Source organism: Lytechinus variegatus, chromosome 7 (assembly GCF_018143015.1).
Source record: "Lytechinus variegatus isolate NC3 chromosome 7, Lvar_3.0, whole genome shotgun sequence".
In the NCBI taxonomy this organism is placed as follows: Eukaryota; Metazoa; Echinodermata; class Echinoidea; order Temnopleuroida; family Toxopneustidae; genus Lytechinus; species Lytechinus variegatus.
Genome location: NC_054746.1, coordinates 8,566,259 through 8,592,883, shown reverse-complemented (window position 1 = coordinate 8,592,883; position 26,625 = coordinate 8,566,259). Strand labels below are relative to the sequence as shown.

General features: G+C 38.3%; 2 protein-coding genes across 2 annotated transcripts; both read right to left on the bottom strand.

Annotated features, from left to right (window-relative positions):
- Positions 1-8,437: 8,437 nt before the first annotated feature.
- On the bottom strand, positions 8,438-21,161 carry LOC121418364. The gene is made up of 2 exons (XM_041612186.1): positions 20,429-21,161; positions 8,438-9,785 (listed from the first exon to the last, which is right to left on the bottom strand). Exon 2 carries the CDS (start codon positions 9,755-9,757, stop codon positions 8,438-8,440), a length of 1,320 nt encoding a protein of 439 aa, XP_041468120.1. The 5' UTR covers positions 9,758-9,785; positions 20,429-21,161.
- On the bottom strand, positions 16,805-17,894 carry LOC121418365. Its single transcript, XM_041612188.1, has one exon. The coding sequence runs from the start codon at positions 17,879-17,881 to the stop codon at positions 16,805-16,807; it is 1,077 nt and encodes a 358-aa protein (XP_041468122.1). The 5' UTR covers positions 17,882-17,894.
- Positions 21,162-26,625: the final 5,464 nt, after the last annotated feature.

Below are 26,625 nucleotides of genomic sequence, written 5' to 3'. Positions count from 1 at the left end.
CTTGCTACTTAAGGACAAGTCCACCCCAACAAAAGTTGATTTAAATAAAAAAAAAAGAAAAATCAAACAAGCACAGCACTGAAAATTTCATCAAAATCGGATGTAAAATAAGAAAGTTATGATATTTATAAGTTTTGCTTAATTTCACAAAGTAGTTATATGCACATCCTGGTCATTATGCAAATGAGGGAATTGATGACATCACTCACTCACTATTTCTTCTGTATTTTATTAAATGAAATATGAAATATTCTAATTTTCTCCTCTATGTTCTGAGTAACCAAGTTTTATTTCTCCCAGAACGTGTGAAATTACCATTTTTTTAATATTATATGGTTCAGTCAAGTTGGTCCTCATTGTCAAATCTGTAAAAATTGAAATATTGTATAATTCAAACAATAAAAAACAAAAGAAATAGTGAGTGAGTGACGGACATCATTCATTCTCTCATTTGCATGTGGCTAAATTGTGCATATAACTACTTTGTGAAAAATAAGCAAAACTTTGAAGTGTCATAACTTTCTTATTTCATATCCGATTTTGATGAAATTTTCAGCATTATGCTTCTCTGATTTTTCTCTATTGATTCAAATCAACATTTTTCTGAGGTGGACTTGACCTTTAACCAAGTCACCATATGATGATGTATGCTTCCACATGGCTACATCAGCCATTCATTGAAGATGATGCAACTTGCTCTCTTAACCATAACATCATGTTATTGTATTCTTTCACCCGGTTCCTTCAAGTATAGTTTGAAGATGATGATTCAGTAATGACGTTAAGAGTGTATGCTTTACAGAGATAGGATTTGGGTGATGGCGTGACTAGCTCTCTTACCCGTGACATCATGATAGTGTATAACTTCTTGTCTACATCAGCCATGAATTGAAGGTGATGCAGTAGTTGCAGAGTATGCTAACAGAAACAGGATTTGGGTGACAAGATATCACATTGGCTAACCCATTTGGTCTAGTCTTGATTTGGTCAAATTTCTGTTTTGTCTACATCACACTTGCTCTTTATCCTTTCACTTTAGTCTCTTTGTTATTTAGTCTAATGCCCAAATGGTCTAATTGCCACTTTATCTGCTTGTCATTTTGCGCTTTGTCAAATGAAAATATAGATTCTTATACATGTGTATAAAAAATGTTACATTTTATTTTGAAAAGCTGTCAAAATTTTGTGTATGAATATGAAGTAGACATTTTGATATTGGTAGATGCTCGAATGTCACTCTTCTCTATCATCTGATAACAAATATGCACATTTTTTGTTCCAGATTAACCGAATACTGACTAATGGCAGGGGCGGACCCAGCTTTTTATAAAGGGGGGGGTGGTTGGGGTGGTATGCGAGGGAGCGTAGCAACCGAGTCGAAGCGAGCGGAGCGAGCGAGGGGGGAGGGTGTGGGAGGGGGATGTCCCCCTCCCAGAGTAGGGAAAAATTGTGAAAATCTGTGTGTGTGAAAATGGCGTTTTCTTGCATCTAAAACACCACTATTTTTGGTATAGAGGTCGTTGCCAAATTAACCCCCATGAAAATTTGTAAAATTAAGTTGCATTTTCCTGCAATGTAAGGCCAGTTAACAACACAGATACAAAGAATTGGGGACCTTGGAATAAGCTGGCCTAGCTTGTCACTTCGTCGCTTGCCCGTGTCCTCAAAAAAGCTGATGGGGGGGGCAAGGGAGTCTGTGTCATTTGTTCGCCCACCCCCCCCCCAAAAAAAAAAAGAAATAATAATAAATGAAATAAATACATATCAATAGAATAAAATAAAATTACAAGTTTTAAAAAAAAGATAAGATTTAAAAAAGTGGTCCCCGGATTTTTTTTGGGGGGTTGCAACCCCCCCACCCACCCCCCCCCCCTAGATCTGCTTCTGAATGGAGGTAGGCTCTGACTATCCTACTGATGATAAACTATCAGACAAGGGGCCCGTAACACAAAACTTAGCAATGATCGTATAACATTTTTCTACAATTGATTCCTTTGACTACAATGCACAATCAATCGTAAAAGTCAAGCTTACAATCAATCACTAACCTTTGTGTTACGGGACCAAGGAGCATGTTGTATTGGTCCAGAGAAGGCTACGCTGACAATTCAATTCATTCTTCATTGTCCATAATAGCACAAGAAATGCGTCATGGTCACTTATAAGATAACATGATATAACAAGTACATATATACATATCATTATAGTTAAGCATCCAACCAATGAATTATTTACATGTATACTCAGCTCCTACACAGTCGAGCACTATTAGATATTGCAGTATATCACTACTTACTTGCTTGCCTACATATCATTAAACATGCTGAAATTATACACTTTGAAGGGCACTGCTTAGTTAAGGGGGCCAGTCTGGTAAGATAGGGTGAAACACATCCCATTGAAGAATTGGGAATATATCTGCAGAAGTAAACCCATGCAAACTATATATATTTAGAAAGACGAGACATTGGAGAATCTTTATCTGCTTGAGATTTTCAATTATCTCATTGAATATGCACATGCAAATTCACAAAATATTGAAGTGCATGGTCTTTACACTACTCTGTTGATCCTTCAGCTGTATATTTGCCCACACCCAAGTGCAGTCTTTCCATGATTTGAAGTCCACCAGTCCGTCCTGAATTCCAGTTCACAGCAGCAGATGACACTGCCTGTTTGACTGCTCGTGCACCACAGTATTGTTCTTTGGGGCATCGTTTCCAGACAGGTCTGTTGACACTTTCATTTTGGTTTTGAGTCAGGCCAGGAATGCATCTTTCAAGCAATTCCGAAGTACTCAGTCTCTCATACAGAGGTTTCAGGTACGCATATGGCAACTTTCTCCCTGTTTTGTATTTTTTTGTCCCATCGCGAGCATCCTGCAGCCATTTGCACCAATCTGTATTGCAGTGTTGGTGCTGTTCAGCTTCCTTGCCACTTGGGTGCTCTATGCTGTGGTAGAACGAGGCCATGATTGTTGTCTTCATTATTGATTTTGCACTGTTCATTTCCTCATTGTCCCTTGAGTCAGCAGTATGGGTTGTGATGGCTGCTCTATAATAATCCCCCAAATTGTTGATCATTACATTGGTCAGGCATCCACTCCCCCCCCCCCCTTTACAACCTTACTCTTTGATCTCAGGATCCTCAATCCCTTGCCCATTCGTTTCTGGTCCAGTCCAGTTTTTCAATAATCATGTCATAAGGCTGGTGTTCTGCGTTCAGATCATTTAGGGACTTTGAGTCTCCATCACATAACATTTGCACGAACCGCATATTGTGAAGCTCCAGGGATCTCTCTCACATAATACGAGCAGCATCCTGCTCCATGCCAGAGCTCTTTTTTTCACAACTGCCCCCCCCCCTCAAAATGATCATACTCCCAGATCATGTAATTGTCTGAGTCTGGGTCTGGGTCTACATTTTTCATCCGATACACTCCACAGAATCTTTCGACAGTACAACAGCATCCAATACCTCGCCAGTGTCCACTGACATGACAACACCGACTCCATGGGTAGCACTATATCCTCTATGCTGCCAAGTTCCGTCATATGATACTGGGATATCTATAACTTGATTGTCATTGGCTTCATCGTCCTCTTTGGTGAGTGCCTGATGTAGTCGCTTGCCTGCGACAACACATTCTTGTTTTAGAATGTCTTCTGAAGTTTTTCTGATGGCGTGGTTGTGCAAGCTCCAATTTACACTTGTTACTGGCGGAGGCATGTTGAAACCTGTACAAAAGTCTGACATGGCTTCTCGACCAAGACCAAGTTCTCCCATAACGAAAGTAGCTTGCTTATTTACATTATATGATTGTCCTCTTTCCTCAATTCTCCTGGATGTTCTCCCTTCACACTTGTGACCACATTTTGTGCACCTGATGTTTAGCGTTGAGCACAGTTCTAGTCGTTTGGAGGGGTCTTCTTCTAGGATGATTCCCGCTAAAATGAAAGAAAAAAACCGTTGAATTTGTGACAGGCTGGATAATTATAAATCATAGATAAACTGCTATAATCTACATGCACAAAACAATCAATAATCCACTCTCTTGCCAACTGGTCTACAAAAACGGAGGATTGGCAGGCCCAGACCATCACGACCAAAGGCAAAAAGCTAAAGTAACAGTGTACGAGTTCAAGTTGATGGTTTTGTACTACTAGATCACTATAATAGTACTAACATAAGAGCCTGCATAATGTATTGTAGTAAAGTAATATTTAAGTATCAAATTATGTTATATTTTAACAGTTATAGGACCAGAAATTTCACAGATATAAAATAGTACTGGGCCTATGATTACCTCCTTTGCATCTGTGGGCAACTTTCAGCGCCTCATTCAGAACATCCAAGTCAACCAATCGGTAGCGACTGCTATGCCTATGCCTAATGCTCTTTTTATGAAATGTAAACTCATCATCAGTACTGGAGGATGCAATGTTTTGTTGCAAAATTCACCTGAAGCCTTCAATTTTCTGTCAGAAACAGTTGGGAATGGGATGTGAGGTTTCTTCTCTTTGAGGTCTCCGCAGTGCTTTCCGAGAATCTGTAGAGTACTGGGCTTGCTTCTTGCGACAAAATATGCTGACGGAACCGCAGCTGTGCTTTGAGTGCATCCAGCCTCTCAGATTTCGACTTGATAGAAAGCATGGATTGCTCAACTTGATCTCTGCTCTGCCACAGGCCGTAGAAGATTATATCCTGAGTCATCAACTCTTTTTCTCTCACTTGCTTTTCCTTCCTCGCTTCTTCTTTTTTTAATTTCTCCTTGAGCAGATCATTTCGTTTTTTGACGATTGTTTCTCTCCGTTCTTGATAGACCTTCATTTTCCTGGCATCTTTTCGAGCTTCCTTGATTAGCCTTTGACGGTCACTTTCCTCCTTCATATTGATCCATTGACCAGTTTTGTTCAATGCAAACATAATCATCGCCTCCTTACTCAGGTGATTCGAGTTCGGCCTTGATCTCAGAAGATGGTCGACATATGCCAGGACACGTTCGGCATGAGCCGCATTGAAAAAGATAATATTGAACCTATTACCTCTAAATGGACACAGAGGAACTGATCTCATACCATGTTCATCGAGATAGGGCTTCACGAAGAGTCTGAAATCTCCATAACATCCTGATTTTTGATCGCCTGTTCTAGCAAATGCCTTTGATGCTGTACGGATGAGTCTTACTGTTCCTGATTCATTTTGTTGCTTGAGTACAAAGAGTGGTGTGTTTACCTGTTCTTCTTTTGTAGACTGTTCAACTTCCATAATTGATGAACCAGCTACTTCGGCAAGTTGAACAAAGCTGTGTAAACCACAGAAAAAGTTAGAGATTCTACAGGTGCTCTGTCCTCTGGTGTAAGATCACCCCAGTTCTGTACTACTTCTGGTAGTATGTCCTTACGAAATGACTCAAGAAGTTCATGCAATTTCTTCTCGGTCGAAGCCCTGTCTGACATAATACTCCTGATGTGTCCCAAGATAAGCTTCCCTGGTTCAGAATCTGTAGAACACGATCTATCGTCTATATCTTCCAACACCTCCTTGAATGTTTCAAGCGTATCATCGGCCGACTTTGTAGCCAGATCTCTCAACCCCAAGACCCAGTATCTTCCCTCAGCATCGGTGGTGTGATAGCCCATATACTTCTCTGAGTACTTACTGGTTTCGTCACTGTACAGGCAGGTGTTCCCTTTGTTTGAAAATTCTTCTCCTAACTGCTTTTGGGCCAGAGATAATCTCATTATATTCATGTTACTTATTGTAGACTTTGATGGGAGTTTTGATGGTTTCACACCGACAAATTCTAGTCTCTAATGACCGGACCAATATGGTTAAAGCCCACATGGTGTTCCAAGAGCTTGTGCACAAGGCAGGTAAACTCTGTTGTATACTGATTTTCATCAAAGGTTGTTACTGTTGTGTTCTCAAGACTTTTGTTTTCACCCTCAAGTTTCTTTATTTTTTCAGACATGGCAACTTGCTCACTTTTCATCTCTTGTAGAGTCTCAACTAATGTTTGCATTTCATCTTCCAGAGCTGTTATGTGGTCACTTTGTGAATCATATTTCATCTTAAATTTTTCAACTTTCCCCTTATGGTATTTAGTCATAGTTCAACTTCTCTTTAATTCTGCATTTTTTTCACTTTGCTGGGAGGAGAGATGTTCAAGTTTATTCCTTGCAGCATCAAGCTCATCTGTCTTCTCTTCAAGAGATGTACCGGTATGTAATTGACCTATTTTATTATCCTTTTCTTCCATTGATGTACATGCAGAACTGATGCCACTGTTGGACCAGCTTCAACATCCATATCGTGGTCAACATGTTTACGTTTTCTTGTCACAGCTGGTTTCCCAGGAAACTCGTAAGGAGATGAGAGGAAGCTTTCGTGCCCATCTGTTTCTTTTTGGAATGCACGAAAGAGGGCTTTAACACTTTCTTTGAAGGCTGACAATGTTGCACAAGATTCAACCCCCCATTTGCTCAAATAAGTTGATTGCAACCATTTTGCACACTCATCATTGCCATTTTCCCTTCTATACTCAAGTACTTTACCTTTAGATAACTGTAACTGTTGGATATTGGATTTATTTGATTCCTGGGGGGCTTCCACTGGTTACATGTATTAAAATATGGAGGGATGATAATTGAGCAAGATGTGATGTGCATTTGTAAGCATGCCAAGGATCCATAAAGGATTTAAATTTAGCAAGATGAAATGAGTATGTGGTGCAAGATATGAAAAAGGATGATTTCAAAGCATGCCAAGGAAAGTGATAGTGCAGGAATCAAGATATCATGCATTGCCAAGGATGAAGTGAGAATGAGGAATGCGAATGATTTGCCAGTGGTTGAGAGAGAAAGAACATGAAGAAAAGAATTATTGAGCATTAGCATTAGCCTTAGGTGGTGTTAAAAAATGGAAAAAAAAGTAAAAGAAAGTGTATGTGATGTTATAAATATAATGGCCATAAGTAAAAACAAAGGTATTTAGATCTATAATAAGAATATAAAAGAATGTTCAGTTTTTGGAAAATTATCATTCGGTACCAAATAGTATTGTTTTAATCATAAACTACTAAAACTACAATTCCACAACAAATATACTTTTATCCTCTTATCAATATCACCTCAATTTGTTAGAGAAAAAGAATGGCCTGCATGTAGATCTAGTCCTATTCAGGCGATTTAGACTCTAGAGAAATCTATCCATTAAATATCTTAAATGAATACTGGACTTGGTATTTCTTATTGTACTTGTTCCTGTAATGACTCACAAGAAAAAAAAAAATTCTGGACATTATTTCTGGAAGCTCCCCAAATGGTTTAATAAAGTACAAAACAAATTTATTGATATTACCACTACCTCTGCTTTAACTTGAAATCTCCCCCCTATTACCTTACTCCCCCCATACCATTAAAATATAGGTAACATAATTTAAAACAACAAAATATATTTTTTGCAAAAAATTTTTTTTTCCTAAATTCAATATTTAGATAAATTTCTGTTTGCTAGAAATGTCTCATAATTATCAAAATAAGTTTGCATTTCAATGGTAATGACTACAAAAACAGGAAAAGAGCCCTCGAATGCAGGGCCAATTCTATTTTTGTCGATCGTTTTCCTATAAATAGGCTTATGTGATACCCTTACAAAATTGTTTGCGCAGGAAGGCGCACGGCCGTGATCTGGCAAAACTATGTAAGTCATTTTCTGGCGTTTTTCAGTTTTTTAGTGTTTCTTGTAATATTGAATACGCTCTTTCATCTGTCAAAATTTCAAATTCTGGATGGTTTCTATTGCCTTCCTCTTTCTTGCTTGGATGGTACTTGCTTTTGTTTTTCCTCCTGTGGAGGTTGTTGCTCTTTGCTCTGTAGTTGTACTTGGTACATGTACATTTACAGCCTGTCTCTTTTTAATAACACATGATTTGAGCTGCTTTGCTTTCATGTGCACTGGGGTTTCTTCTGATTTCTGTTGAACTTTCTTTGCCTCTGCCTTTTCCTGGTCTGATTTCTTCTTCCTTGCTGAAGCTGTTTTGATGTGAAAACAGATACCATGGTCAACTGGTGAGTACAGGTAATCATCTCTGTGGAACATCTTGAGGCTTGTTGTGCTACTGGATCTGATATGATATTTGACTGTTTGAAGTGCACTAAATGTCTCAATATGCATACGGTTTGAGTTGGCATCAATGAGATTGTTCATGACTGAGAAATTCTGCTCTACAATTGGAGATGTTATGATGGACAGGCAAGCTTTAATGAGTTTCCCAAGAACTGGATATGAATTGATGACTTGTGCCCACCAATGATCAAGACGGGCAGGAGCTCCATCTACACTTGCTGGGGGAAGAGTGGGATCACATACAATCCTGAGAACTTCTTGATCAAATTCATCATGCTCATCTTCCTTGAGAATATTTGGGAAGTGATCAGGCAGTCTCTTTAGAAGAGATGCAGTGGCACTGTGTTGTAAGGGCTACAGGGTCTATAGCTCCAAGTCTCCTGAGTAATGGGTTGGTAATTGGGAGCTTCTTTAGCAAGTACTTGGCAGTATCAACATAGGCCTTCAAAGTTGGGAGAAATTGGTCCATAAGAGGATTTGGAACACTGCGCTTCTTTTGGAGAATCTTCCTTGCCTTCAACCCCAAGAAGATTTCTAGCAGTTCCTGATGGTTCTCTTTCTTATCAAGATCTACATTTGCTAGATCTTTTGCAGTAATGTCTTTCATCTTTTCCTGCTTGATGAATGTGCTAAGGAAGGATGTCAGTAAGGACAGCTGCTCATCATGGATGCGATGTGCCATTGGTGCTTTCTGCTCAAATGTCAAGATAAATGACTTCAGGAGGGGAAGAACTGAGAGATAAGTGTGGATGTACAACAGAGTGATATCTCTTGTGTGAAACAGTTTCTTAACCACACGCTGCTTCCTTGCTTTCCCTTGTTCAGTAAGGTTCTTGTCTCTGCAGGCCTGGACAATTGCTGCAATTCTCTTCAAATTCTTCTGAGACAGTCCTAGTATATCATTCAGAATGTTCTGGTACATTGATTTGTCATTTTTTGGAAGCCATGCCCAATACAAGACAGTGAGTGGGTCTATCATCTCATCCAGAACATCATGCACTGAAAGCCACCTGTGAGGAACCCTTTTCCTTGGCATGTGAAATGGAACCTCCAGAATTTCACATATTTCCCTCAGGTACTCCCTCAAGTCTGTCGAAAATTTGGCGTCTGTATGCCAGTCATCGGTGAGACCTTCAATGATACCATCAAAATATTTGCAAAATAATTTACTGGCATTGTGAATATGATGGCATGTATCACCATCAATGTCAAGTAAGTGGCTTGCTTCATTACGAACAAGAGTTTCAAAGCCACCCTTCTTCCCACGCATGTAGTTAGTTGAATCACAAAGTATTGATACAAGATTGTGTAGAGGTATGTTGTCAGACTTGAGCAATGACATGAGTGTTTCTTTCAGGATCTTGGCATTGACGGTTGTCAAACTGATTGAATTGTAATGATGAACAACAGTCTCCCCTTTCTCAGGAGAGAAATAAGCTACCATAATGCTGAACACTTTTTGGTTGTTGTTGCTGAAGCATTCATCGACATTCAAAGAAAATGGGTACAGTTGCATGTCAAGGACTAGACGTTTTTTAGCAACATAACCAAGTCCATGGGTCAATTTATAACTGGCTGAAGTGCGCCCCATATTAATCTTGTCCAAAGCCTTTGGATCTCTAGACATTTCCTTTGCATACTCAATAATATCTGGCCTTGAGGGAGATACCAAATATATTTCCCAAACTAGTCTCATATTGCCCCGAGTCGAAGACGAGGGCAATATGGGTCTAGTGAGGGAAATATTTTTGGTATCTCCCGAAAGTAACGCCAGTCAATATTATTATTATTACCTGTTACCTCTTTCTGGGGTACATTAAATTAACATATTGATAGATTATATAACTAAATTGTTGGACTTACCTTGGTCAAGCCTCTAGTGTCAATTCTGCACTTTACCATTATGACGTACTTACAAGCGCTCGGATCCAGCGTTGTCTTTATTATGACGTATATTGTTGGTGCGCGGATCCTTATGAAGCGTATCTCTTTATACGCATCCACAAATGAGCTGGGGATTGATGAGCTCGGAATATGGATATTATGGACCGCTAATTATTGTATGTAGGTGCAGTAGGAAAATTACTCTTTTCGGGGAGGAGGGGTGTACGAATATTATGGTCACTCGTCATTCAGCTGATCGCTGACCGAGCCATTGTGACGTAGTTTATGTTGAGTTAATCAGTTAGACAGACAAAATACGCATTTATATCATGTCTCCAAAATGCCTCATTCAGGTAATAATTGTATAATATTGGATGGCCTTGAGGTTAATACAAGGAATATTTTGCAAAGCGAGTCCTATATTTCCTTGTATTGACCGAAAAATGGGACATCCAGTATTATGATTATTATTCATACAGAGAATTTTAGCAAATTATTTATTTTGGGATATTGTCGTGTTGGGGAATGGGATCGGTGATTATTGAAGCGTAATGAAGAAACTTTGCAGAAAGTTATACAGTTCAAATCACAAAGTATTTAATCATCAGTTGCAGTTGACAGTTCACAATTTGAAGTACATGAAGATTCAGATATAACAGGAGACGATGAATATAATAGTTTCGAAGTATAAGATTAAGATTCGGAGTGAAGTTAATATAATATTCGATGGACGTCTAAGTCTTGAAGTCAGTCAGTCTATCTGGATGAGTGTGGGTCTAGTATTCTATCGTTGGTGTTCTCCCTTCTTAATAATCAAGAAGTCTTATTTATATCATTTGTTTTGGGGTGTAACTATTAAAGGTGGGAGTGATCTAAACTTATTCTGATTGGTCTACAGGTCACTGTCTATCAAACTTTCTCTGGTATAAGGGGTGTGGTGATGCTCTGTGCAAGTGACTGGGGCTGGAGTGTGAGTCATACTTCTTCCATGAAGTTAGTTGACGTCACTGAGGGTTGGTCTTTTATGGTCAAGGCTTAGCAGTTAAATGGTATTGGGGGTTTTGGGATTCTTAGATGACATTGGGGGAGTTTGTAAACAAGTGAGGGTGAATGACTGAAAGGATAACAGGAAGTTATATTCATACTACATAACATCCCCTTTCTTTGGAAAATGAGGCTCCTCTCCTCATTTGGGAAAATGTATACAAATAGATAACAAAGGATATTTTGAAAAGTGAGTGAAACCAGAAAAGTGTGTCTCAATTGTCCACTGTACTTTCACTCTCTCTCACACGTACTATTTATACTAAGAGGATTAAATTCATACTACTAAATTCAACTTAAACTAAAGGTATAACTAACACATCGAATACATTCACTAAATAATATTGAAATAAAGTAACACACAAGTAAATTAATCAACTGATCAACCAATAATGATGCTATATACATTAACTCGTGCAGACTTATAAATGCACTTTGAAACAATCAGCAATTATTATTAAATCAATATTCATTAATTACATAGTACAAACTCCTTCAATCTAATGAAGAATAAAGATCAATTTCACTCTAACTATAACACTAAATTAGTTCAAGCAATAACAGTAATAACAAGAAAAAAATTGTATGCTATATAAATCTTAGCATCTGATCAACATGATAATTAGCGGAAAGTTAACAGGTGCGCTCTAGAATTGACAGTTCTCTATGTTAGGAAGGCCCATTATGTACTTCATTCAAATGAAGCAATCAACATAGAATTCAATCATTACCATCATTCCTATCCTGTTGGAGAATATCTTTCCTTATTCATATTATAAAAGAACAAAATAAACAAGTACTTTCAAACTTGATAGATATCATCATATGACAAGTATAAATTCAAACTTATCTTGGTAATCAACCTTGCGATGATAAATATTTGTTCAATAAAATATATACCGTTCTAAACTTATAAATTAAACACGAAGTCAACAATATTATTTAATCACATACAACATTAAACATTAAGCAATTACTATTTACATTAAATACAATTGTCTGAAAAATCTCTGTGGAGTACCTGTCACAGGAATAATTCTTTCAGTAAGTATCTGTTTGATCAATGTCTCAGTGTCTTTGTACATTCCAACGTTCCACCAAAACCTAATTTCTGTGGGTTTATCGTCACATACTTTATCATATGACGTCAGGATCTGTAATTGTCCGTCCTTGAATCGTCCTCTGTGTATTTTCATGTGTCCATTATTGGGGGAAGTCATAAGGAGGTCAAGTTGCCTATCTAGGTCTGGTTTTGTTAGAGGGGTGGGTGAAGCTAATCCATTATTTTCTGTCATGGCATGCAAATAGTCTGATGTATCAACTGAGTTAGTCATCTGGGAACATTCTACTGGTGTAACATGGAATTCGGGCAATTTTTCATCATTTTCATCGATGAAGTTTAATGTGTTTATGCACCCTTGTTCCTTGTCAGTAGTATTTCTTCCTAATGCCTCTCTCAGTTTCTGAATATGTGTGATATTTTTCTTATTATTGGAAGCTCTCATGAAGCAGGGTTTGAGTCTGTTGTAATTGAAGATGTCCCGGACGATTTCTCCTTTCATTGTGGCAAGAATATAATGGGTTCTATCAATTACATCATGAACTACTAAAGGTCCTACCCATTCTGCTGCAATTTTCTTTGAATTTGCAGTCAAAGAAGATGATGTCGGTTTGTAAAGATAAACAAGCTGACCAGTGGAGTAGATTGGGGTCTTATCCAATTTATTTGAGATCTTTGTGTTTTGTTTCTCTTGCTGTTTTCTCTGTAATGACAGCATTGTGTTGGACAATTGATCAAATTTCTTTTTGAGATGCTCTGCATACTCATCATAAGAAGATGAAAGACCAGACATTGGGTTGAAAGATAGATTAGATAGGTTGGGAGGCTCTCGGCAAAACACTAGCTCGTATGGGCTGTGGTTTCCAAGATGAGGGGAAGAAAATGAGTTGTATGCATAACATGTTGTAGAAATGAATCTCACCCAATCGGTGCCAAATTGATTGAGGTTAACTTTCAGAAAGTTCGAAAGGGTCTGAATGTGTCTCTCTGTGTGTAGACTCCCATGATTTTCTACACTTATCACCTTGCGGTCAATGTTCAGAGTTGTACATAATGCAGTAAGTAGCTTACCTGTAAGGGAAGCCGCTGCATCAGTCACAAGACATGATGGTGGTCCAAAAATACAAATGACTTTTTGGATGAGTGCCTCGCAAATTGTCTCAGCATCAAGCGATTTTAGAGGCGCGCAAATTACAAACCTTGTAATTTCATCGCAGATAACCATCAAATGTCTAAATCCAGTACATGAGGTCGGCATTGTCTTAAAGTCGAGACTAATGCGGCCAAATGGTCTGTAAGAGTCCGGTACCCTAGTATGAAATGGTCTAGTCTTATCAGGCTTGCCACGGAATTGTTGGCAACGTAAGCAAGCTTTAACGTAATTGTTAATTCGTTCAAACATATTTGGCATGAAGAAGTTGCGTCTTATTGTCAAATATGTACGCTGGGTCCCTTGGTGATTACTAAGCAGGTTGTCATGGTATTGGGATATGATAGTGTCAGTCAGAGTCTCAGGTATAGCAAGTTGCAGTCTGAAGTCATCATCTTTCGTAAAGAAAAGTCTGAATAGTACACCATCACAAAGGATGTACTCTTCTGCCTTTAATTTGACTGTCTTTGCCGCCTTCTTATCACTTGGTAATATGTCATGGGCAAGATAGTCATAGACAGGTTTAAAGAATGGTGAGGTTTCTTGTTCTGTTTTCAGTTTTCTCAAATCAACAGGTAGATTGTAGTCCCTAATTATCTTTCTCTTTATCAACTCAGTGATCTTGTCTAGTTCTTGCTGCTTTGGAATGTGTTTAGCCTTAATGTTGTTTACCTCTGAGGTCAGCGGTCTCGAGGGGGTATACAGTTCACTGGGTACTTCACGATAATGGTCATTAACTGTGTCGTTACATCTGTCAACAAGTCTGGGCTCTGTGTTGGGAACAGGTGGGGTGTGTCTGGGATGAGGAAAAGTTTGGTCATGATTCTGTGAATGGGAAGGCTGGTAATCATGTTGTGGGCGTACAGGAGGTGTGTCCTGTCTTGGGGGTCTGTGAGTGGTAGATGGTCTGGGATGTAGAGATGGGGTTTTGTTTTGGTTTGGTTTGTCGGCTCGCCTTTGTGTCGGGAGGTTGGCACTTGGAGGGGTTTGTTCACACTTGTCAGGTTTCTTGGGATGAATTTCAGGAATGGGGATACCCATTTTCTTTGCATAGGCTCGAGTAACTACATGATCGGTTTGTTGGGTTGGGTTTAAGGTGTTCATGTTAATCAAATCGGTCTCATCAAACAAACAATAAGCAATTGGGATTACTCTATCTATTTCTGACTCACCAGTGGTTGGTGCTCTAGAAAGAAAGTCTGCTAATACTAAATCAGTACCTTTCTTATATCCTATCTTGAATGAGTATTGGGATAATTTCAGGATCAATTTCTCTAATCTGTTTGTACATGGGGCTTCCTTAGACTTGAGAATTTGAACTATCGAACTGTGGTCAACGAATGCATCAAATTCACATCCTTTTAGCAAATGCTTAAAGGCTGTGACGTTGATCAACAATCCAAACAATTCCAATTCTGTCACACTATAACGTTTACATGCGTCTGGGAGTACTTTGGAATAATATCCGATTATTTGTTCTTTTCCGTTGATAACCTGGGTTAGGTATGAACCTGTCGCAGTTCGCGATGTATCACTGTAAATCGAAAATCGTCCAGTTGAATGGGGCATGTGTAAGATGGGTGGATTAGTCATTAGTTGTTTAATCTTATTAAAGGCATTCTCATGTTCATCGGTCCAATGGAATTTATTCTTCTTTCTAGTTAGTTGATGAAGGGGCTTTAGGATAGTCTGTGTGTTGGGGAAAAATCCTGCTACATAATTAACTGCTCCAACAAATCGTCTGACTTGTCTTGGAGTTTTGGGCCTAGCTAAATTTGCAATCGCTTTGCATCTATCTGTCATTGGTTTGAAACATGCTTCTCCCTGAGGAGTAATCATGATTCTGTGTCCCATGTATTCTACGTCATTCCTAAAAATTTTACACTTCTTGGGGCTTACTTTAAGACCATTGCTTGATAGGGCTTCTAATACACTGGTCAAATGGGTCTTGTGGGATTCTTTGTCAGGGCTGAAAAGGATGATGTCGTCATGATGGGCAATACAAAAGTTCCTAGAATTGGGTATAGTGGCCAATATTTCATCAATTCTTGCCTGGAAAATGGCAGGGGATACGTTTAGTCCTTGGGCTAGTCGTTTGTAGTAGTAATGCTTTCCTCCATGATAGGAAGCAATGCCTGTGTACTTTTGAGCGGATTTTGAGAGGGGGATGCAATGAAATGCAGATTTCAAATCTATTACACTTAGTACTTTTGTGTTAGCATTGCCGATTCTTTTGAGAGTTTCCGAAAATAGTGGGAAAGGGTGATTTCTTCTTTTGATGCGTGAATTCAGGAATCTAAAGTCTGTAACAACTCTCTTTTCAGATGTGTTCTTCTTCGATAGGAGAAGAACTGGAGAGGTGTATGGTTGATGGCCTATTTCTAATATTCCTAGTTTGACAAGTTTGCTCAATTCCTTTTCGATGGTAGTCTTGCCATCTTCAGTAGCGAAGTATGGTCTTATGAAGAAGGGGTCATCATTATTCAGTTCAATGTCAACTTCAAAATCAGGACAGCTAGAAATTTCACCATACAAGGAGAAAGCATCTCTGTTTTCCTTTAGTATGTTTCTTATTTCTTGTTGTTCGGGAGGAGTGAGAACGCTACTATTAAGGTCAATTTGTTTACGGATAATTTCATCTTCTGTCATGTTAGCAATGGGGTCATTAGGGTCAAGATGGGGGTATTTCCTAAGATTATTCTGTTTGACTGAGTCATCATGATCATGTTGTCTAGTGTACAGATTGTTTTCCGAATTCATTGTCATGTTCAAGCAGTCCGTTGGGAGGTCTTGGGTGGCATTAATTAGTCTTGTAGTGTCTAGGAAAGCTATAGGTCTGCCTTTAGAGAAGGTTACAGGTCTGTCAGCCAAGTTAGTTACGAGGACTTGAGCTCGTCCTCTATGCAGGGAAACGATGCTTGTCGTGGGGCAATAGCGGGATAGATATTTATTAGACTTTAACACAATGTCAGAGTTTCGGATGTGGGGTGGGGTCTTGCCTTGCAAAGTCAGGAATGTTGACTCACCTGGGGAAACTATCACTGTATTCGGTGGGGCAAAGGAAATGTGTTTTGACTTGATCCTAAACCTGTTCTTTCTGAAGTGGAGTGTTCCATCTAAATCAGAAAGCGTGTTAGTGCCTAATATTAGGTCTACGCCTACAAGATTGGTGGCGATTAGTGCTGTGATTTCAAATTTGTGTCCCTGAATTTCTAGTCGAAATTTTACCGCCTTGTCTGATGTCAGAAATTGTCCATTGCCTAATTTGAATCTAACTGGGGATACTTTGGTTGGTGTCAATTTAGAGAGATAGGGAGAGGATTTCAATAGTCGTCCGGATATAATGGATTTGGATGCACCACTGTCAAAAAGAATTAATGCAGTTGTCCTATCAGGTAGTCGTCCCTTAGTAAAGTTGCGTTCCGTTAATTGTAACTCAACTTCGTCAATCCCTAAATGAGTAGAAGTCATGTTATTGTCAGGCCTATTCTTAGTCGGGGAGAAAGAACAATGAGCGCTATTGGCTCTCTCCCGTCTTAAAAATCCTGTGGGCGTGGTTGATTTTGGGGTTGTTGGTAGCGGGGCTGGTGATATTGGGGCTGCTGTTGGTGTGGTGGGTAGTATTGGTTGTTGGCATAGCTACCGTATGCAGGGGCATAGTAGTCATTATAGTCAGGGAAGGGGGGTGGTGGGGTCGTCATGTCCCTAAGTCTTTTTCGACATTCTCGCCAAATATGGCCAGGAATGCCACAGTAGTTGCATGTAAGTCTGCGTGTTGGCGGTCGGTTTGTCCGTCCGTCCGATCGATAGGGGCTCCTACCTCGTCTGTTTTGTATGTCATTGCGCCGCTCGTCTCGTCTATCGTGACTGATGTCACGTCGTCTTTCGCGGCTTACGCTGCGACTAGCACTACGACTAGCACTGCGTTGTCGTGGGGTTGGGGGTCGTTGGGTGGGGGATTTTGGCCTTTTATCATTGTCTCTGTCTGTCTTGAGGTTTAAGTAATGTATTTGCTCCTTCAATTGATCTATTTCCTCTTGAGCAGAGAAAGATAACTCCTTGGTCGGCTTAGTCTGTCTATGGTTGAGGTCTAGAAAAAGTTGGGCTTTCGCCGCTATTTCTTCTGAGGTCAGGTCGGGGGCGGTCATAAGTATGGTCGCGCGGCAGTCTGACGGCAAAGAATCCAACAACTTATGCCTAATCTGGGTTTCCCCATAGTCGATGTAGGCTGCTGTTGTTCTCAACCTTTGCAAGTACGCGTCTGCGCTCTCGTTATTTGTCATAGTCATATTTTTAAAGTCCGTCACATGGCTATATGACGATTTAGCGGGACTAAACCGTCTTATGAACCCATCCTTCAGGTCGCTATATGTATTGAATTGAAGTCCGTCAATCCAAAGTCGCGCCTGCCCTTGTAAAGTCCGTCTAAACGTTCGCAGTATTGTCTGGAATTGGTCGGGGTCAGCTTTGTCAATGTCATGCGCATCTAGATAGTCGTCGAAAGTCAAGAAGTGCGCAGTCGAGTTGTCCCTATCAAGTTTATCACCCGAGAAACGGGATGGTAGAAAGTCAGTCTGTCGCAGGGTTTGTCGGGAGTTGTTGGTTGAAGTCATGATTATATAGGGTAATTAATAAAAGTGATAAAATCAAATTCGGTAATCAGAATACTGTAAAATATAAAATATTGATAAACTACTAATTAACAGTAATCCTGACAGTTAAATTACTATTTAATCACGATTCGGCAAAACGAACAGAAAACGTTTCAAAAATTACTTGTTGCTGGGCAAATAAACAATCTGAAAACTCAATCTCTCACTCACTCTCTTTCACCAGTGGAACAATAAGAGAAATGGTTTCACTTACCGAAATGTGTCTTCCAAAATTAATTAAACAATGCACAATTCAGCGAAAGAGTCAGAGTCATTTAAGGGTTAAGTTGATAGTCACTCGATGCGATGGCAATCGTCGGTGTAGGTGTCTTCGTTTTAGGCTTGAAATCGTCGTTGTCTTTGTAGTATGCTCTTTAATTTCCTTCCGTCTGTATCCTCCGTCTGAGTCTTCCGTCTGCTCTATCCGTCTGTTCTGTCCGTCTGATCTATCCGTCTGTATGCTTAAATTTCTTCTGTTCTTCCTTTTTTTTTTTTTGACTCGAGTTTCTGTTGGGTTTATGTTGCTGTAGTTTGAAGTACTCTGCTCACAGATTCAATTTCAAAATATGATGTTTCGAGTTCGTTTGCAAATATTGAAGTATTGTATTAAAGCCGGTTCTCCACCATGTCGTGTTGGGGAATGGGATCGGTGATTATTGAAGCGTAATGAAGAAACTTTGCAGAAAGTTATACAGTTCAAATCACAAAGTATTTAATCATCAGTTGCAGTTGACAGTTCACAATTTGAAGTACATGAAGATTCAGATATAACAGGAGACGATGAATATAATAGTTTCGAAGTATAAGATTAAGATTCGGAGTGAAGTTAATATAATATTCGATGGACGTCTAAGTCTTGAAGTCAGTCAGTCTATCTGGATGAGTGTGGGTCTAGTATTCTATCGTTGGTGTTCTCCCTTCTTAATAATCAAGAAGTCTTATTTATATCATTTGTTTTGGGGTGTAACTATTAAAGGTGGGAGTGATCTAAACTTATTCTGATTGGTCTACAGGTCACTGTCTATCAAACTTTCTCTGGTATAAGGGGTGTGGTGATGCTCTGTGCAAGTGACTGGGGCTGTAGTGTGAGTCATACTTCTTCCATGAAGTTAGTTGACGTCACTGAGGGTTGGTCTTTTATGGTCAAGGCTTAGCAGTTAAATGGTATTGGGGGTTTTGGGATTCTTAGATGACATTTGATTTGATTTGATTTTATTTATTTCTGCATTCAAGATAATATATGCAACATAATAAGGTGGTACAATTCAGTTTCACAACGTAATAAAGCAATAGTCATAATAAAGCAATGAAAAATAAATATCGACTAGAAGCAATATTCAATCGAAAAAAAAAAAATTGGGGGAGTTTGTAAACAAGTGAGGGTGAATGACTGAAAGGATAACAGGAAGTTATATTCATACTACATAACAATATCTCTGTTTCCTTAACCAATCACAGTGCAGTTTACAAACTTCGGGGTTTCCCCTTCTAGTCGTCCAATATTTTCAATATTGTGTCACCTCGGAAAAAATATTAGGCGAGTTCAACAAACTTTTTAAGTGGGTCGAGTGCATCAACAAAATAACACTTGTATTTGGGCTCTAAAATTGTCTGTATGAATAATAATTATATAATATTGGATGGCCTTGAGGTTAATACAAGGAAATATTGGACGAGCTTTGCATAAATATATTTGCAAAGCGAGTCCTGTATTTCCTTGTATTGACCGAAAAATGGGACATCCAGTATTATGATTATTATTCATACAGAGAATTTGAGCAAATAATTTTTAACTTACCCTCCCGCCCTGAGACTCTGCTGTATGATGGGGGGACCTAAAGCTACGCACTTTGTTTTCAAACAATAAAAACTGTCCCAATTTTAATATTTCAACAAATAATATTCATTAATTTGTGGCAAACATTCTAAAGATCATTAACCAAGTAGAAAATATCACAAAACTCACTAATACGAAAAGCCTGTCGTGTTTTTTGAATCCCTCTTGATTTCGCCGCCCGATGTAGAAGGGGTCCTAAAGCTACGCACTCGATTTATCATGCAAAAAAATAGTATTTCCTGTGCCTCAATTTCTAAAATATATTCAAATTATTATAGGATAAAATGAAATTAAAGCGAATATAACTCCAAACTTCCTAACAGTTGTTGGTTTTCTCTGCATTTAGAGATTTACTGCAGCCTCTGTAGAAAAAATTTAATAGGAATTGTTCATCACTCTGCAGTCACAGTTCGACACACAGAGTGCGCATTTGCCATTGAAAACTGCATGCGCGCGCGATGAGTGGTGCGTAGCTTTAGGACCCGCGCAGCTTTAGGACCCCCTACCATACAAACTTCGGGGATTCCCCTTCTAGTCGTCCAATATTTTCAATATTGTGTCACCTCGGAAAAAAATATTAGGCGAGTTCAACAAACTTTTTAAGTGGGTCGAGTGCATCAACAAAATAACACTTGTATTTGGGCTCTGTATGAATAATAATTATATCTGGCACCTTTGAAAGAGGAATATTATGCTCTGCAGCAAATGCTAAAGTTCTGGCTTCACCATGTGCCTGGCGGTCTGCAATGTGAATAGCTGGTTTGGGGGCTTCTGAACTACAAGAAAGACATTGAAAAGGAAAAGGTATATCTATTTTTAGTTTTACTTTGCATCATTTATGTATTCACATTAGTTATAAGAAGGCAAGATATGTAAAGTGATAACAAAGACTGAATGGCTTTTCAGTTTATTAAAGCATATATTCACAATAGCCTCTTGTGTTAACATTATAAACTTATTTGATGGATATCTGATATACCAGCAATAATCATGATTAATCAAGACTGACAATCAAAAACTAAGTTAAAATGCCCATGGCTAATTAATTTCAAATTTGATAATTGATACATGTACATAGAATATAAAAATTCAAACATAAAAAGATAAATCAAGAACTGATAAAACTATTTGCCAAAGAGTGTAATATAAAATCAACAAATATTCCACTAAAGATCAATAATTTATTCCATAGCCAAATTAAAATGAATGGAATTTAAAAAGTTTTAAAATAACAGACAAAAAGCAAATAATTAATAAGAGAAAAATGATGCAATAACTGAAAATTTTTAAGTTACCAAGCTATCATTGTATTATAACAATCTTTCAAAAATACTAGCAAAGCTAACAGGAAATAGTAATGGAATTAGTTATCATCTCACTGTAGAACACAATCATACAAAAAAAATATAATAACCTTTAATAGAATCAATGTGAACTGATCATGCATTCAAAACTATGTAAACTGATACAGTAATGAACTCTAAAAACAATGTGATCAGATTATGTAATTCAATTGTAATAACGATGAACTGATCATGTAATGAACTCTAATAACAATGTGAATACATAATGCAGTTAACTCTAATAATATGAATGCATTATGAAATTAACTGTACAAATAACAATGAACTGATCATGTAATACACTCTAATAACAATGTGAACGCATCATGTAATTAAATCTGAATATGAACACATCATGAAATTTACTGTTAGAACAATGAACTGATCATGTGATTAATTTCACAAATTTAATGATTCATGTATCTGTTATTAATGACAATCTGAACATATTATGTAATCAACAAGTAATAAAACTGGATTTAGTACAACTTGCAAAAATAGAAATGTTGAGAAGTTAGGTTGCAGTTGGTCACGTTACAAATAATTTTTAACTTGCATGCATACTTTAATAGGTGAACTTACACTGATGCAGCTGCAGTGCTTTTGATATTCAAGGGGGCACCATAGGGCAATTTGAACTTATTTGGATCTGAACTGCTAGTACTGGCACTAGTTGATGCACTTTAAAATTTTCAAGAATTAGAAATAGAGAAAAAGATGCGAAATTCATTCACAAAAAAACCTAAGTACGTACATAAAAACAAATTAAGTCTACAACACCTTAATCATTGGCATTATCACTTTTTAACCCATTGCTTTAATGCATCTAGACTAATCTGTATCAATCGGTCCATCATACCAGTGTCGCCGTAGAGTCTGCACATGAACCTGATCCTAGGAAAATTATTTTTCATGCAGTTTTTTAATAATGGACAACATATTTCAAAATACATCTTAAATTAAGCAGCAAGCAATAAAGTAACAGTTGCTTGAAAAGAAAGAGACGATTAAATCCACTGTAAAAGCAGCAGATATTGTTTGCTTGAGTGTCATGAGTGAGTGGTTTTTCCAAGTAGCTTACGTAGGTCCTACCTTGTTGTGATTGAGGACTTGGAAGTCAAGGTTTGAAACACTGACATGAGCTGTTGCGTGTTGCTCCTAGCCCGCCTGCTCTTCTGATGTATCTCTTTCGCGGCATGGACACGAAAACACTTTTTGCCGATTGAGGCATACTTAAGTTGTTTGTTACACCAAATACACAGAGCAACACCAGGTTGATTAATCTTGCGAATTCATGTATTCGGACATGAAATCTCCATCGTTGTTTTATCCTCCATCCATGACCAATTCCATTTGTTTTTAACGTTCGCTTCCAATGCCTTGATATCGTCCGTGCTCTCAATCACTTTCGAACTCATCTTGGCTGCGTAATATCCAGTGCAGTGGCAGGGAATCACAATCCAAAGAATCTGGTGATGATGATCAATATATTCTTCAAATTCGATGGAAAAGTCAGATGATAAATCACAAAATCCCACAAAATATATCCAGTTTGGTTACGAACATGCGGCTGGCTTTGCTCTCGCGACCTACCAAATGAATTCGCACATGGCCGAAGTTAGCGCGATGCCCCACACAATCTACAACGATGCTCCCGGCGGGGAAGGCAGGCGGTGACCGGTAGGCACATGTAATGGAATAGAGCATGGTATCGTGCGTACATCCGTTGTTCAGCGCGCGAGTTTATAAATTATATACACGTACTGTAATGGCAAATATCTCACTTGGTCGATTGAGAGAGAGGAGGGAAATAAGGAGAACGTTCTGGGGTTCCGGGGAAAAAGCCGGAATTCCGTAAAAAGACGGAAAAGTGGCATCCCTGACAGTGCATCTTGGGATTTTTTTTGAAAACCTGTCTCTTTCCTTTTCTCGGCATCTTAGCTACTCCAAACCCAGTTTCCAACAATAAATGTGACCCAGAATGAGGCAAAATGCAGTTGCAATTGCAGGTTAAGTTATGCAAGATTAGGCTATGAGAATTAAGGTATTAGATTTGCATCTGAAAATTTTTCAAATGACATGAGGCTTTTTTTCATTATTCGTTATTTACATCTAGTACCTACTTTTGACAATATTCTTGCTATCTACTTGCATACAGTGTATGTAAACACAAATCAGTCAATGCTGAGACAAAAGAGGTGGCTCTTTTCCCATTATTTTGGGGAAACTTGCAATCCTTCCCTTCAAAGTATCTCAGCAATTCATTTGTCAGTCTTTCTTTACTGTTTTTTGGATCACTGCAAATAGCTGGCATATGTCTTTGTCTGCACTCTCTCTAGCTGATGTCATTAAAACATCAAAAGCATTAACTGGCTTTTGCTGTGATGATTCTTGATTGGGAAAACAAACAAGGCATGATGTCAAGTGCGTCAAAGTTATAGTGAAAAAAAGCATCCCAATTCCTTCAACCACTTGTACAATATCAGTGTCCAATCATCCCTGGTGCCTATGTCCATAGCAATTTTCAGCAGCCTACTGCTCTTACTTTTACAGGTACCACGGGAAGCGCACTCTTTCTGCTGGCCCTTGTGGAACTGCAAGAGGCTTCTGATTCTACACTGTTCTGTGTGTTGCCCTCAGACTTCTGGTCACCAACTGCTTCTGAGATATGCTTCTGAAATATGCAAAACCTTGTTGTGTTTTTTCAAGCAACCTTCTACAGAACAAGTCCTCTTGCTCTTGCGTGCTCCTGTCATGTGACCTTGTCTCAAGTACTATCCCTTCCATGCAAGCCACAGACGATCTCTAGGTGTAAGTTCTTTAAACCCCACGGCTTATGGTCACCCCTTCACTTAAAACGCCCTGGTTCAGCAGGCTTAGAACTGGATGAAGAAGAGAAGGAGCTTCTGGGTTGTTTGTCTGCTTTGCTCATTCTTAGATGACATCTTTCTTGAGCAACTTTCTGCACAATGTACATCATGTCTTCAAAGCCAAGGATATTTTCTTAACTAATATTGCCTTCTTAACTAGTCCAGTCATAACCCTAACCCTATGGTTTGACCCACCACTAATAGCAACACAAGAATTTCTACTGCAATGCATTTCAGTAAGGTCCTCTTAAAACCATTCTAAAAGTCCCAAGAAATCCAAGTAGTGGAAATTCATCAAATTTGCATATTATCCTTCGTTACAGGAGAAAATTTCATATTTCATAAAAAAATGGAAATAACTATCCATTTCAAATGATTTAAGTTTTTAAATTGATAGCTTGAAGGTTAGAGATTAAAGTAGACATAATTAGGAAATGTTTGTCTAGATGAAATTTGCATAATTTGCATAATATTCTGCAAAATAGTAGTTATCATTCTGAAAAATAAAATATAGTCCATATCTTTTTGAAAAAAAATAGATATCTGAACCAAAGTGATTTGAATGATCATGTTGGTGGAACATTATAATTCTGTTATAAATTGAATCTTGTGACCACATTTATCTAATTTGCATAATATGCACATAAGCATCCATCATATTGGAAAATGTAAGTAATATGAGATTTCCACATAAGCATTTGTGTTAGACTCTCATGAAAGAGAAAACAATATGATGGGATTACTAAGAAAGTATGACAGATACATGCATATTCAACTTTTATGTCTGAAAAATCATTTGCGTATGATACAAGTAATTATTGTTGCTAATCATTATAATATGGAAATGGAAGTCAGCACAAATGGTTCCAATGACATTATAAAAAACAGGAAAAAAAATGATGTGCAAAAAGGTCATATGGAGAAATGTAGAAACAATTTTTTTTCTTCTGAAAACCTTTTAGTTATTCATTTGTTCCAAGAAATATATTGTTTAGAATTATGACATTATTGCAATAGAATATGATAAATTACTACCTTTGTTAAGTGGAAAATCAGGATCGGAAGTGTTAATATCCATAAACAAAACAAACTAGACCTTATGAGTCTTGTTATGTTCACTTGAAGGATATTATTAGCCAAAACCATTCAGTAGCCAGTGGTAGCATTGCTGTTTTGAGAGAGAAAAACTTGGGAGCAATATAGAAATTTTCACAGATACATGTACATCTACTTCTTCTGTAGCAGGCCATCAATGGCAACCTATAAAACAATGAAAGTACACATTTTCAAATCATGTTCGTATTTGTAATGATGATATCTCTTTTATATTTTAAGACATGGAATATGAGATGTTGTAAAATGCATGATAGGTTTCCAGAGTTAAGAGGAAATTGGGTAATTTTATTTTATTAAAAGTCAACATTAATGTGGTGGTTTATCTACTCTCGGATGAAGTGTTATGGTACCTATAATGAGTATAGCAGACTTACTCAGAAGATTACTCAGACACATCATCTTCTATCTCAAGCCGAGACAAATTAGCACAGCTTTCACCTTTATACACCTTTATTTTTTTTGGCCATCTTCCTAGTGGCCACACTTCCTGAACCATTACCTTTTAGACAGCCAAGATTGTAGAGCGATCCGGGAGTCATTTATGAGCAGATCGCTACCACTATCAGATAAGTGTACCCCGTCTCGATAGTACTGCCCATGATCCTGTATGCTTATGTTGGGATGCAGATAAGATGCTCTAAACATTCTCCTCACTTTCCCCGGGCATGTTTGTTGATAGTCTTGTTGCTTGTTTGAGAGTGCGGACCATCTGATCTGCCGTAGTAAAATAGCCTTGGTACGATTTCAGAAAAGCAGATGTGGCCGTTCGGAGCTGCTGTCTGATAGATGGGAGAGTCTCTTCGACCGCCTGCCTGCAGTTCTTCACTGGGTGTATACCAATGTTATTGGTGCCCGCGTGAAGAATCACCGCGTCCGGGGTAGCATGATGCTTGAGCAGAGACTGTACAGACCTGGCCAGGTCATGCATTTCAAGGCCGCCCCTTCCGAACCACCGGACCTGGCTCCCTGGCTGAACCTCAAGGTTTTGAAGAACTGTAGCCTTAGCTGTGGCCGGGTGGACATCTCCAACTAGCCCATTTAGATCTATACAGTGCATATAAAAAAAGTTTACACTTTGAAAAAGACCTGGGAATTAAAAAATATATAACATGTTGGTAATTTTTTCACATATAATCTTGGGTTTGGGTCTCATCTATCCAATGAAAGTAAAAGTTTTGACAGAATCACAGAATGTTAAACTTGAGTGAGCACTGTCCATTTTTGTAAAGCTCACAGAAATCTGTTTGCTCGTTTTCACGCTGTCAAGGGGAAAAGGCGAAATCAAACTTACCCTGCGAAACATTTCCCTTGCACTTTTAATTGAAATAAAACGGATACATTCAAGCATTTTGTAACAATTTTGCCACCCAAACTGAAATTTCAACACTTAGTAAGCACAACCTTTACCCTTTTTTGCCAGCTGGATCTAAGGACATAATTGAATCTGAACAAAAGTTTATGTCAGACATCTCCACCTTTTCTTTAATAAGTTTTTATAATTTAAAGTGGGTTTACATTTCATTTTTCATTTAATACTTG